The sequence below is a fragment of the Sapajus apella genome, unplaced genomic scaffold (genome assembly GCF_009761245.1).
Source record: "Sapajus apella isolate SASKATOON/1434 unplaced genomic scaffold, GSC_monkey_1.0 scaffold39, whole genome shotgun sequence".
NCBI lineage: Eukaryota > Metazoa > Chordata > Mammalia > Primates > Cebidae > Sapajus > Sapajus apella.
In genome coordinates, this window is record NW_022436979.1 from 2290119 (window position 1) to 2304760 (window position 14642).

The following is a 14642-nucleotide window of genomic DNA, read 5'->3' on the forward strand; positions in this document are numbered from 1 at the left end:
ATATATATATATATACTGATCTCATTCAAAATATAATGTGTTTATAATGTAATGTTATTTCACTGTTCACAAAAAGAGCAACAAAGGCAATGCGTATAAGCTCTATTTGTTCGTGGTTACAGAGCTCACCATCAATGTGACACTTGATCCTGTCATAGTCGTCACTAAGGGGTCTTTGGGCATGCCAGTGCAAAAGCTCATCAGATGTCTTTTGTGGAAACAGTGAAGGAACAACCGCGTCATCACTGTAAAAATAATAAATAATTTTTTTTAATGTTAGGCTTTTCAAATTGTAGTACAAACTTCAGGTTATGATAACATAGAAACCTCTTTTTCTATTTTTGTGATATTTTATGGGTCATAAAACTTTTTTGTGATATTTTGTGATATAATATGGGTCATAAAACTTCAGAGACAGAAAAACCCAGAATTTCTGCCATTCCTGTAATAGTCACATCCTCATCAACAACTATTTAGTAACTTTATAGCTGGAGTAATTTTATTGTAAGTTTAAAATAATAAAAATTTTTATATAGTAATGTTCAAATCATATTGACATATTAAATGTTACCATTACTTAAATGTATTACAGTAACATTATGATATACAATTTACCATATCCCAATATGATATGTTACATAGACATTTTGATGAGTCAGTCATTACACAAGTATTTTAGAGTCAGTAACACTAAATTAGGTGCTTAGTTAACTCTGTACCTCTTTAGAATAGGCAAATCCTTCACCATGTCTCCAACAAACTCATCAATTACAGCAGATGTCATCGGAATAAAACCCACACTAGGCAACTTTTCCAAGGAGATTTCTGAAAACAAATATAAAATCCAGATGAGAGGAAAGGTGTAACTATACTACATGAATTCTGAACATTATTTTTAAAATTTCAAATACATAATATTTTACCTAAATTTTATGTTTACCAAGTTAGAGCTTCCAAATGAGATATTCCTCAAACCAAACATGTTGTAGCAAGCCAGTATATTGAAAATTAGTGTACAGCCATTTACATGTGTAAGTAGATGGCTGCAGATCACTAGATAGACAAACATGTAGGTTTCTATTTCCAAATACATATTTTTTTATTACTTCACAATATGAAGAATGTGTCACAGTATAGTAACAACAGCACTTGAAAAAGGAAGTGCCACTTAGAGAGTTCACCTACATAAAAGTCTCCATGAAAATTAAATGACAAAAAATAGGAAAAATTAACAATAAAAGTATTTTATTTATCGCCAAATAGTCTTTGAAGCCCTGTTGAATTTTTATTTTCATAGTTCCTATACATGGCTTACATGCTGAATATAATAGACTAGAAGGTTTTTAAATTTAGCTTTGTTCATAACTATAGAGGAAAAAATACAATCTTTCTCCTCCCTCACTCCTAAATTCTAGTCAATAACCTTCTGCCAGTGTATATACAATTCCCATTTGCATTCCTCTTATCATTCACTCTCCTTTGGGACCATTTCCTTCTCCCTGAATTGCATCATATACAAATATTTTTAATGAGGATATGATGCTAGCTAACTCAGTTCTTGTATATCTGAAAACATCTATATTATTTCCTCATTCATAAGTTGTACTTATGCTGCTTACACTATCCCCCAACAACCATTATTTTGTCTCATTACTTAAAAGATATTATTCCATTACCATCATGCTTTTGTTGTTATTGTTGAGAAGTCTGCTAGCAATTTAACTCTTATTTCTTTGTAGGTAACTGTTTTCTCTCTAATTCTTAGGAAAACATTGTAGTATGCTGCAGTTGCATTATAATGTGTCTAGTGGGGTGTGTGTGTGTGTTGTGTACATAAATGCATGAGTGTGTATATGTGTATGTCCTATGTGGAACTCATTTCTGCATCCTAACTCCAGGTATTTGTATATTTCATTAAATCAGAACAATTTATTTTCAGTCATTATGGATATTTCTTCCTCTGAGGACTCTGTCCTCTGCTTCTGAAACTCCCAATTGGACAGGTGATTGACCTAAGGTAGCCAAAGGCCTAGAGAAATTGGAAGGTTAGAGTGGATTCATCATGTAAGACCTGCTTACTCAACCCATGAGGTTGCAGAGAACACACCTTCCACCACAACTATGAGAAATAAAATTGTAAGGGGAACCCCAGAATTCGGGAATAGCTCCATAGCTACTCTACTGTATAAGTCAGAATTGCAGTGAAAACTGCTACCAGCAAACTGGGATCCCTAAATGCAACAAGGATAATTCCATCCTGGGTGGCAGGGGCCAAGTAGCAGCACTGAATCACTAAAGATAAGGTAGTCATGGCTACCATAATGGAAGGGAAAGCCAAAGCAGTAATTGGAATAGTCTGATTCACAGAAACCTACAGCATTGGCTAGCTGGTCATAGTGTTCCTGGAAAAAAATCAATAGATTGGCATTCCACTAAATTCTAAATTGATCTGTATAAGCGGAAGAGTTCTAGGGTACGTGTACAAATGCCTAATTTAAATCACCAAAGTCATGGCTCCTTAAACAGTCCCTAAACATAAGCCTGATACAGGCCCAGAACCCCATGACTGAAGGGGAGGCAGAGCCCCTTTAATAAGGACCCTGCGACACTGCCAAAACTCATAGTGCGCGTCTTTCTCCAGTCTTCCTATAAGAGACTGACTGCCATTTATCAGGGCGACTGTCCCCTGGAGAAAGGGAAACCATCCAACTTTTCAAAGGATTACTGGATATTGGTTCTGAACTGGCACCAATTCCAGGAGACCCAGAATGTCACTGTGCCCCCAAGCTCCCACCCCCAGTCAGTAAGAGCTTGTGGAGGTCAGGTGACTGATGAAGTCTTCTCTCAAGTTCATCTCACAGTGGGTCCCTGAATCTATCGTGCGGTTTATTTCACCAGTTTCAGAATGCATAACTGGAACAGCATACTCAGCAACTAGACAAATCCCCGAGTTGGTCCCCTGACCTGTAGAACAAGGGCTTATAGAAGCCACTAGAACTGCCTATACTTAGAAAAATCGTAAGCCAAAAGTAATACTGCATGCCTGGAGGGTTTGCAGAGATTAATGCCACCGTTAAGGACTTGAAAAGTACAGGAGTGGTGATTTTCCTCACACCCACATTCAACTTGACTATTTGGCCCATGCAGAAAGACAGATGGATTCTGGAGATTGCCAGTAGATTCCTGTAAATTTAGTCCTATGATGACTCCAACTGCAGCTGCTGTTCCAGAGATAGTTTTATTGTTTGAGTGAAACGATACAACTCCAGGTACCAGGTATGCAGCTCCTGAGTTGGCAAATACTTTTTTCTCTACCTGTTAATAAAGGCCACCAGCAACAGTTTTCTTTCAGCTGGGAAGGCCAGAAAATATACCTTCACTGTCCTACCCATGCACAATGTCATAATTTAGACCCCAGGGGATTTTTCTAGAAGAAAATTTTTTCTTCTACAAAGCATCTCACTGGTCCATCAGATAGTTGATATTATACTGCTCGGATCTACTGAATAAGAAGTAGACACTGCTTGACATACCAATAAGACACTTGGATGTCAAAAATGGGAAATAAATTCAGCAAAAATTCAGAGACTTTCCATCTGAGCAAAATTTGTTGATGGTGGAAAATGAATGGAACAGAATTTCAAGGATGTTCCACCTCTGCAAAATGTGTACGAGTCCAATGGTGTGGAGCATATCAAGATAGCCTATCTTAGGCGAAGGGTGGTTGTTGCACCTGAACCCTCCTATAATAAATTATAATGCCTGAGGGGCCTTTGTGAATTTGGAAGGCAACATATTTCTCACTTACGTGTGCTATTCTGGCTTATTTATCAACTGACCTGAAAAGCTGCTAGTTTTTTTATTGGAGCCAAGAACAAGAGAAGGCTCTGCAACATGTCCAGGCTGACATGATTGCAGGTTGATCATACCAGATGGCTTCCCTCTGGATCTAGTGACCTTCCCTGCATGCAGTGCTTCTGCCAAAACCACCATCCTTGGACTTACAGAACACTTATTCTCTGGGTCTGCCTTCAAGTTCCCCTGTTCTTATCAGAATAGCAGTCATTACATTAGGCCTCACCCTAACCGGAATAACCTTATCTTAACTTAATTTCGTCTGCAAAGACCCTATTTCAAAGTAAGGTCACATTCACAGGTAGTGGGAATTAGGACTTGAACATGGGTAGTGGCACAGTCTCATCTCACTGCCTCCTGGGTTGAAGTTTCAAGCGATTCTCCTGCCTCAGCCTCCTGAGTAGCTGGGACTACAGGCACCTGCCAGTACGCCCAGCTAATTTTTTGTATTTTTAGTAAAGACAGCATTTCACCATGTTAGCCAGGATGGTCTCGATCTCCTGACCTCAGGATCCGCCTGCCTCATCCTACCAAAGTGCTAGGATTATAGGCGTGAGCCACCGCACCTGGCCCCAGGTTTTTAGGCAAAGCTTTGTTCCTTTAACCAATTGCAAATGAAAGCATCTCCAAATCTACCTATAATCTGTAAGCCCCTGCTTCAAGATACCCTGCCTTTGGGGGCCAGTGTTTACCTCCCCTGTATTGATTTATGTCTTTGCCTGTAACTCCTGCCTCCCTGAAATTTATAAAACCAAACTGTAATCCAACCACCTCAGGGCCACTTCCTCAAGGCTTCTTGGGATTGTCTTTTCCCTAGGCTATAGTCACCAATATTAGCTCAAAATAAACCTCTTTAAAATATTTTACCAAGTTTGATTTTTCCATTAACAGTATGGTTTTTAATTCAGAGCCTCCAGAAGAAACCAATTTTGATTTCAGACATTAACCTCCAGACCTGTAAGAGAATAAACTTCTGGGCAGACACAGTGGCTTATGCCTGTAATCCTAGCACTTTGGGAGACTGAGGTGGGTGGATTGCCTGAGCTCAGGAGTTCAAGACCAACCTGGGGAACATGATGAAACCCCATCTCTACTAAAAATACAAAACATTGGTCGGGCGTAGCAGCGTGCCCCGTAATCCCAGCTACTTGGGAGGCTGAGGCAGGAGAATTGCTTGAACCCAGGAGGCAGAGGTTGCAGCAAGCTGAGATCACACTACTGCACTCCAGCTTTGGTGACAGGGTGAGACTGGTCTCAAAAAATAAATAAATAAATAAATAAAATTTTAAAAAGAGAATAAACTTCTGTTGCTGTAAGCCACCAGCTTGTTGTGCCTTGTGACAGCCCTGGAAAAGGTGTACCTCAGGCAAAGAACTATGACCAGCTGCGGGGTTTGCTGAGTGCAAAGGGAGTAGGGAATAGGTCAAGGGAGGAGGAGACGGCCATAAATACCAGCTATGACCATGTGACCAGTTGCAGAAATGAGGACTGGAATAGTTAGGAGTATTTCTTCCTTATTTTGTCTTGAATACATATACATATTAAGCAGATATTTTTGGGTTTTTTTCTTTTATCAGTTTACATACAATGTAGTCATAATAAGGTTCTTTGTGTCACAGTATTTAGATTACAGGTTATCCAAGCAGAAGAGTGAAAATCACCCAAGAACTTAGCATTGTGTTTTGAAGGAAGAGTTAACATGTTTTTGGTTGTACACAGGATAGTTGTATCATGTTAAGCACAAGTGTGATTTTGTGAGTGTCTTTATTGGAAGATTAAGTATGGTGTAAGGATATGTATATGGGTGTTCAGATGACAAGAGGTAGACTGAAATGGTCAGTTTTAGGGGTCAACTTCATTAGACTACAGTTCCCTATCCAATCAAGCAGGAATCTGGATGTTGTTGGAAAAGTATTTGTAGATGGGCTTAAAGGCTAGGATTTATTTGCTTTAAGTAAAGAAGACTATCCTAAATAATCTAGATGAGGCTATCCAATCATCTCCAAGTCCCTGAGTGCAGAACTGAGGTTTCCCTGAAACAGAACAAATTCTACCTGTGGACTGCAGCTTCAGCTCATGCCCCAGAGTTCCAGCCTCCCCTTCCTTAAGACCTGCCCTATAGTCTTCCTTAAGACTTGCCTAGCCAGTCCCTATAATCACGTAAGGCAATTCCCTACAATAAATCTCTTAATACATGTATCCTACTAGTTCTCTTTATCTGGTAGAAACCTGACCGATACACTCCCCAAATGGATCTTCAATTCAATGCAACAATAATCAACATGTCAGCAGCCAATTACAAAATTTAAATGAAAATGCAAAGGACTCAGAACAAACTAAACAATCTTCAAAAGAACAAAGTTGGAGCATGTATACTACCAAAATCAATTTCTTATAGAACGACCATAATTAACTTTAATATTGGTTCAAAGATAAATAAGGCTTAAGGATAAACTAATGAAAGAAAATAGACAGTGAGGAAATAATCCCTCTCTCACACCATACAAAAGTAAATTCAAGATCAATCATAGACTTGTGAAATACTCATGACCTATACTTTATAAATGAGCAAAAGACTTGAGCAGACATTTCACAAGAGGATATTCAAATGGCCAATAACAGATGAAAAGTCCAAGAAAATGCAAATTAAAATCATAATGAGCTGCCCCCACACCCCCATTAGAATGGCAAAATAAAAAAGGCTAACAATAGACTCGGCATGATGGCATACACCTGTAATCCCAGCAGTTTGGGAGGCCAAGGTGGAAAGTTTGCTTGAGGCCAGGAGTTCAAGGATACAGTAAGCTATGTTGGTACCTCCGCACTCCAGCCTGGGCAACAGAGTGAGACTCTGTCTCACAGAAATAAAAAATTTAAAAAAAGATTAACAAGGCTGGGAAGCAATTCCGAAATTCTAAAATGCCCATATGGAAGGTGGAAGTTTAACTTGGAACTACCACCTTATAAAATATTTGGACAGTAATTCATAAAGCTGCATTTCTATGTATATACTTGAAGTGAATATATGCATATATCTACCTAAAGTTATATGTAAGAATATTCACAACAGCTTTACCCTTCAATCACTTCTCATTACTCTTATGATTTCCTATGTCCTTAAGACCCAACGAGTACACCTCCTCAGCTTCATCAGCTTTTCTCCTCTCTGGTCACACTGAACATACCTCAGCTCCTTTGGGCATTCACAGGTGCTATATGTCTTCTCTGGAAAACCTTTCCCTCTTCCCTTCCCCCAGCTAATCATTACTCATCCTTCAGATCATGAGTCATTTCACTTCTCCTCACTTCTTCAGAGAGGTCAACCTTTCCAGACTGGGCTGTGTTTCTTAATCATTGTTTCCAAACCAATCATTTTACTGCTTATTCAACAATTCAATAGCCAATAGCTAGGAAATGATCCAAATGGACAGAATGAAATATATTAAAAGAGACAGTTCACAGCAAAAACTTTTAAGCATAATGGTACATACAACAGGCAGGAATGTCTTGGACATTACACTGAGAGGGAAAAAAATAGAAAGAATATATACTATATGATTCCATTCTAATGAAGTTCAAAGCAGAAAAAACTAAGACATCATACTGAAGTCTGTGAAAGGGATGAAAGGAGGAGGAGGATGGATTGGGAAGTGGCGACAGAACTTTCTCCTGAGGTGCTGGAAATGTCCTCTGTCTTGATCGGGTGGTTATCACACAGATGTACAGATCTGTGCAAAATTTCACCAGGCCTTACTCTACACACTGGTTTACTTTAACCACATTATTATATGTATTTTATACCTTGATGAAGAGGTAAACAAGAAAGCACAGTGAAGGCAAATTATTTACACTTGGAAGAAATGAATTATTAAGACTTCTAAAAGTTGTTCCGGATAAACGTGCTTTTGTTCCACTTTACTGTAGCCATTTAATACCTTGAATGACTGATTCCTTTTGTGTAAGAAAATGTTGTGTTCTTGTTCTCACAGGAAAAGACTTTCCAACATCAAATTCTTTAACCAGCTGTGACACAAAATTCCACAGGTGTTCATAATCCCTCTTAATGGAATTTCCCAAATTCAAATGTGGTTCTGCATAACAACAAAAAAATATTAAAATCTTAAAAGTCATACACGTGCAGACACACACACAGCACCTTTCGTGAATAAATCCATAGAGCTCTGGGAAGATTATCAAATATGGAAACTTCAAGTAACACAGTAGACATGCATGAAAACTCATCATGACACTATGATAGTAGTTTCTAAAAATCATTTTCTCTTTAAATTTAATAAAGAGCCAGGCACTGTGACATGGGCCTGTGGTTCCAGCTACTAGGCAGGCTGAGGTGGGAGGATCGCTTGAGCCCAAGAGTTCAAGACCATCTGGGCAACGTACCAAGATGCCCTCCCCACCCCCCAAAAAAAATTAACAAAGGAATATCCCCATTTTAATCATAGTCCTTATTAAGTAATGCTAATGATAAATATATAATTATTCCATCAAATAATGAAGAACAACATGCTACGTATAAGCTTGCAACTTTAAAAACTAATTTAAAAATAAGTTTTTAAAGAGTTTACAGAATAGGAAGAGGGTGAGAATTTTGTTACAACTAGTAAAATTTGCTACATTTTACACAGTCAGCTTATTCAAATGTTTGTCATCTAAAAGAATTAAATGCCAGAGGTCAAGAAACTTCAATAATATTCACTTGGGAAAAATATATTTTGAAATGTCTTATTATTCTCTGACAATGAAAGCCACTCTAGGTAAGTTACCCTAAAAAAAATTCAAAGGAGGACAAAAATTACATACATACCAAAATGCAGTTTCATTTAATTTTAGGATAAATGCAGAACATCCTTAAATGTTCAAAAATAATGAAAAGATTACACTAATTACAGTCAGTGTTATAAAATATCATTAATCTACCATTTAAATAAAAAATATAACTATTAATTACTAATATGTCATAGCTTAAACACATTTTCAAATGCTATTAAGTGAAGAAAAAATAAAATATGTAAAAAGTATATACACATACAAACAAATGTTTTCAAGAAACAAAATGTTGCTGTGGTATGCACTGGAAAATCTGTAAGGGCTTTATATAATTTTTTTATGATACAATGTTAATATATATTAAGGTATTACCTTGAGTACTTTCAAATTCATAGTGAAAGGCAATATTCTTTAACAATTGCTCATCATGTAAGTCAGAAACATGTTTTAAATCCAGATTCCAGGATCCCAAAATGTTTAAGTTGCCTAAAATGAAATGTTCACACCACTTGTTCTGAAAATTAAAGAGAAAACATTATTAGCAGAGAGTCATGGAATAATTTCATACTCATGGTTAACCCCCTGTAAGGTAGGTCACAAGACCTTTCTGGGTGGAATGATAAAGTCGTTACAACTGTGAAGATTACAGATGGCAGTCTACAAGTACCCAAACTAATGCTTTCCAGTCTTTACTTTTAAAACTGGGAATTGCACTGCTTATCCTAGTACTCATTATTTACCTTGCAGTACACTGTTCCCTTAACGTGGTACTAACATCTTTGTCATGCAGGTCCTGGAATCCCAGCCAGGCCTGCATGAGTACATTCAGGCAGTTGCAGAGTGGTTCCACTCCTCTTACTTTGGGGTCAACACTTACCCCCACTACACCCCTGGTAAGCAAGAAGAAATTAGAGTGGGCTTTGCCCTTTTTCCATCATCTTTAGCCAATATCTTAATATTAAAGTGTTAAAAGGAGGGATTGAAACCGCCATTGCAAAATGATGACTGACATAGTGAAAGAGATCTGACCTGACTAACTCCATCTTGCTTCTAACCTCCAAGCTGTCCTTGTTCATTCCTGGGCGTAGGCTGAACTAACTTTGGAAGGAACTTAGTTTATAGTTTATAGTTTGAAACAAAGATGATAACAGCCCTTTCTCAAAACAAACCCCCTTCATTCTTGGGGCCTAGACTGCCTTTGCAGGACTAACAAATTAGTCAAAAGATTAGAAATTATGGTTTGAGAGTCATGCAGCTGGAGGCTACAAGATTCTGTCCCTCCCCAGTACTGCTCCTTGGGGATAATATCACTATTGTAAAATCTAAGCCGATGCTTGAGATATTTTGCAGACACTGCAATTGACGGATCAGCTGACACCACCCAGATCTATAAATTGGCTCATCTGATCTTGTGACCCCCATTCAAGAATTGACTCAGGGCAAGAAGACAGATTCAGCTCCCTAGGATTTCATCCCTGACCTGACCAATCAGCACTCTCAGCTCACTCACTTCCCCCACCCACGAAGTTGACCTTAAAATATCTGATCTCCAAATGCTCTGGGAGACTGATTTGAGTAATAATAAAACTCCAGTCTCCCTCAAAAAAAAAAAAAAAAAAAAAGATTACAGGTGAACTAAGACCAACTCCACGGAAAGAGTTGCCTCCACTACCTTTATTTTATAACCATCCACTCATTATTGTTGAATATTCCATAGATATTGTACCCCACCACTCTACTGAAACAGCTCTTAATAATAATTAGCCTTGGCTAGGTACCATGGTTCATACCTAAAATCCCAACACTTTGGGAGGCCAAGGCAGAAGGATTGTTTGCCCCCAGGCATTCAAGACCAGCCTGGGCAACATGACCATAATAAAATTAGCTACGCATGCCTATAGTCCCAGCAATTACAGAGGTTGAGGTGGGAGGATCTCTTGAGCCTGGGAAGTTGAGGCTGCAGTGAGCTATGGTCATGCCACAGCACTCCAGCCTGGGCAACAGAGCAAGACCTTATCTCAAAACAATAATTATAATTGGTCTTGACTTTCATGCCATTAAATTAAAGCCACTGAATTTTCTGTCAACATCCTCACATTATCTGTAGAATGTGACACTATAAACCACTCCCTTCTTTTTGAAATAACATATTTTCCTAGATTTTCTTCCATCTATCTTCACCAGTCTTTTTCAGTGTCTTTTTCTAATTCTTAAACTTCTACCTGACCAATGAATTCTGGAATATCTCTGGACTCTGAACCAACATGTCCTCTCATTTTCCCTAGAAAAACACATAACTGGCATGGTGTTCAGAAGCATTCATGGGCTAATGAGTCCCAGATTTTTATTTTCAGTCCAAAGAATATTTAAACTGCCTTCTAGATACTTCCTTTGGAAGTCTCATTGCCACCACCTGAAACTCAGTATTTCCCAAACTCATTATTTTCCTACCCAAAATTTTCTTCTTCAGTGGCAGCATCCACACAGTTGACCTAACCAGAAACCTGAAAGTCATCTTGGACTCTTCCTTCTCCCTTCTGCCTCATAACCTATTCATTACTTAACCTTGACAGTTTCAAAGCCTAAAGAACTCTCACATCTTCAACTTCTACTTATTCCGATTGCCACCAACTTTTTAGCCATGTTATCATTATCACCATGTGTTCACCACGTGGCTTCCTCACCGCTACATTTGGATATCTACAATGAGCTCTATACACTTTAGCCAAAGAACTCTTAAACTAAAATGTCAATTACAGCTGGAAACCCTTCAATCACTTCTCATTACTCTTATGATTTCCTAAGTCCTTAACACAGAGACAACAAGTACTACACTGAATTTTCTTCTACTCCCTCCTCAGCTCCATCAGCTTTTCTCCTCTTTGGTCACACTGAACATATCTCAGCTCCTTGGGGCATTCGCAAGTGCTACGTCCTCTCTGGAAAACCTTTTCCTCTTCCCTTCCCCCAGCTAACCATTACTCATCCTTCAGCTCATAAGTCATTTCACTTCTCTTCACTTATTCAGAGAGGTCAACCTTTCCAGACTGAGTTGTGTCTCTTAATCATTAGTTTCCAAAGCATTCATTAGTTCCTCCTTCATATCCACCTTTGTAATTATTTTACTGCTTATTCAATAATGCAAACTGAAGTTCCATGGAAGAAGAAGAGAAACGAGTCTGTATTTTTCTCCACTCCTTCCTTGGTGCTGATTACAGTGAATATGCAGTGAATAAGCATGTCTGGACTGGCTTCCTGACCAATGGGTTTTAAAATATCCCTGATAACAATTTGACAATATCTATCGAGATCCTCAAATTTTCCCTACCTTTTTGGCTAATCATCTCTTTTCCCATTTCAGAATATCTATTCAAAGTAGTTAATTATAAATAAGAGGAAAACTTTAAACCCCAAATCCCAGCATTTATGATACAAAAACTTCAAATGATCCTAATGTCCCATTATAGAGGCACGATTAAGTAAACTACAATAAAATCATTCACACATATTTATTAGCCATCAAAATTATGCTAACCAGCTTGAGTGAATGGATACCCCATTCTCCATGATGTGATTATTATGCATTGCATGCCTGCATCAAAACATTTCATGCACTCCATAAATATGTACATCTCCTATGTACTTGCAAAAACTAAAAATTAAAAAAATTATGCTAACCAAAAGTGAAAATGTTTTTACAATAAAATAATATGTAGTATATATAGCATGATTGCAGCCATAAAAGAAACCCTATGCTCTAGAATAAAAAATGAAAGAAATTAAGCCAAAATATTAACAGTTAACAGCATTAATTTGGGCAGTGGGAGAGTACATATTATTAATTTTTCTTCAGTTGTTAACTTTCCTTTAATATATTTTTATTATAAACAGAAAAATTCACAAATGCTTTTCCTGAGTTTCTCTACAAAGAGAATACAATGTCAATCAATTTTCTATGATTGATTATACAAAAACAAGATCTCATCAGAGATAGGAAGGAAAAAGAGGAAGGCTCTCATGATTCAACAAAACAGATAAACAGATATATTGTGGTGTTCCTCATTACACTGCCAAAAATAGAAGTTGTTGAAAATAAGACGTAATTGATGTATCAGCTAATTAGATCTGGCAATATTCCAGTATAACTCTAGTTTTAAAGGTGATCATGGTTTTCACTTCTCACATTGAAACAAAAAATAAACAAAGCATGTTTACCATTTTTAAGAAAGAATCACTGGCCCTAATCCAAGAGGATGTGATGACTCGAGAACAAGCTCTCTGTGAAAGGGGTAAGTGGAGTTGAAAAGCCACACAGAGGCAATGCAGTCTGCAGAAATCTTCCACCTCCTGCAGGGATAGGTGATTACAGCACACCTGCATACAATAAAGAAGATGAGAACAGCCACAATGTCACACTGTGAAATGGCATTAAAATAGGCACTCCATGAAGATACACATCATCAAAGTCTTACATTTACATTTTTGAGAAAGTCCCCTTCTGCATACAAAACCTTGGCTGCATTGATACAGAAGCAGAGAGGAAGGAGGGAGAGAAAACTCCAAGTTTAGCAGTTCACATAATGCATTTCTTAGGATTTTCAGTGAAGCCAAACTTTATGAGTTGACAGAAAAGGAAGTCCCTGATCCAGAAGTCTGAGCATTGACAGAGCCCCATGTAAAATGCTCTGGCATTTCAGAGAGTTAAGAGTAATAACCACAAACCCATGGCATGTTCAGGGTGAGAAATCCAGGATGGCAATCTATCTGTAAAACATATTGAATGAGAAAACGGGGAAGGAAATGGACCAGTTTCACCTCCTGTGGCAGAGACTTCACAACTATTTTCAAATATATGAAGGGTTATCACATGGAAAGTAAACAATCTGGGTATCTTCATAGAGCAAAATTAGAGGTAACTGAAATTAAAGGAGATTGACTTGGGTTCAATATGTTCATTTTTAAAAATTAGAACCACTAAAAGCATCGTGCATGGTCATATGAAAATATTTTTCCAAAGACAATAGGCAAGCAGAGTGAGGGAGAGTCAAACGAGATAGTGGTCCCTATCCATCTCTAAATCATGTAAGAAAGAAGCAAGTTAGTAAATATGAACTTTTGTGAGAAACAAACTGTTTTTTTTTTTTTTTTTAAAAAAGAGTGTTGCTCTGTTGCCAAGCGCCAGGCTGGAGTGCAGTGGTGCGATCTCGGCTCACTGCAACCTCCACCTCCTGGATTCAAGCAATAGTTCTCCTGCCTCAGACTCCCGAGTAGCTGCGACTACAGGCGCATGCCACCATGCCCAGCTAATTTTTGTATTTTTAGTAGAGACAGGGTTTCACCATGTTGGCCAGGATGGTCTCAATCTCTTGACCTCGTGATCCGCCTGCCTCGGCCTCCCAAAGTCCTGGGATTACAGGTGTGAGCCACCATGCCCGGCTGAGAAACCAACTTTTAAACGCAGAAACCTATGACCTGTGCTATTCACACTTCCACTCACAGCACATTTTTCAGCCTAGCAATAAAAGTGAATATGTTAAGGTAATTATCATTTTTAAGCGTGCCCTTAAAATTCTGACAATCATGCTGAAAGAATATAAAGTTTTTAAGTGTTTCATTTTTTAGAGTGAATCTTCAAAAATTAAAGTATTTAAAGTCACAATTTCAGATAAATCTATATAGCTAAGATTTACTGTATGACATATTAAATTAAAATATTGAAGTGTTGTATCTCCTACATTGAAAAGACTATTGCACAATAATTCAGGATCTGGGCTCTGAAAACCATGTGACTCCAGTCAAGACACTACATGAGTCAGTTCTCCTATATGTAAAAAATTGGGATAGGAACAGTACACTTTCTCACAGGGTTTCTGGAAAAACTAAATGAGATCAGACATGTAAAATATCTAGCACGTCACCAATAAGCTGCGTTACCTATTATTATTAATATTACCTATTATTATCAACCTATTACATTACCTATTATTAATAACACGTATTAT

At 37.8% G+C, this 14642-nt stretch overlaps 1 protein-coding gene across 8 annotated transcripts in view; it reads right to left on the bottom strand.

The window, feature by feature from the left end:
- Positions 1–14642, bottom strand: part of LOC116565151 (probable ATP-dependent RNA helicase DDX60-like) — a 129181-nt gene that overhangs the window by 77199 nt on the left and 37340 nt on the right. For all 8 annotated transcript variants that reach the window (XM_032298615.1, XM_032298614.1, XM_032298616.1 and 5 more), the window contains 5 exons: positions 12856–13014; positions 9013–9154; positions 7791–7946; positions 720–825; positions 130–245 (listed from right to left, as the gene is read on the bottom strand). In XM_032298615.1, coding sequence (XP_032154506.1) covers positions 130–245; positions 720–825; positions 7791–7946; positions 9013–9154; positions 12856–13014 — 679 coding nt within the window. The remainder of the gene's footprint in view (positions 1–129; positions 246–719; positions 826–7790; positions 7947–9012; positions 9155–12855; positions 13015–14642) is intronic.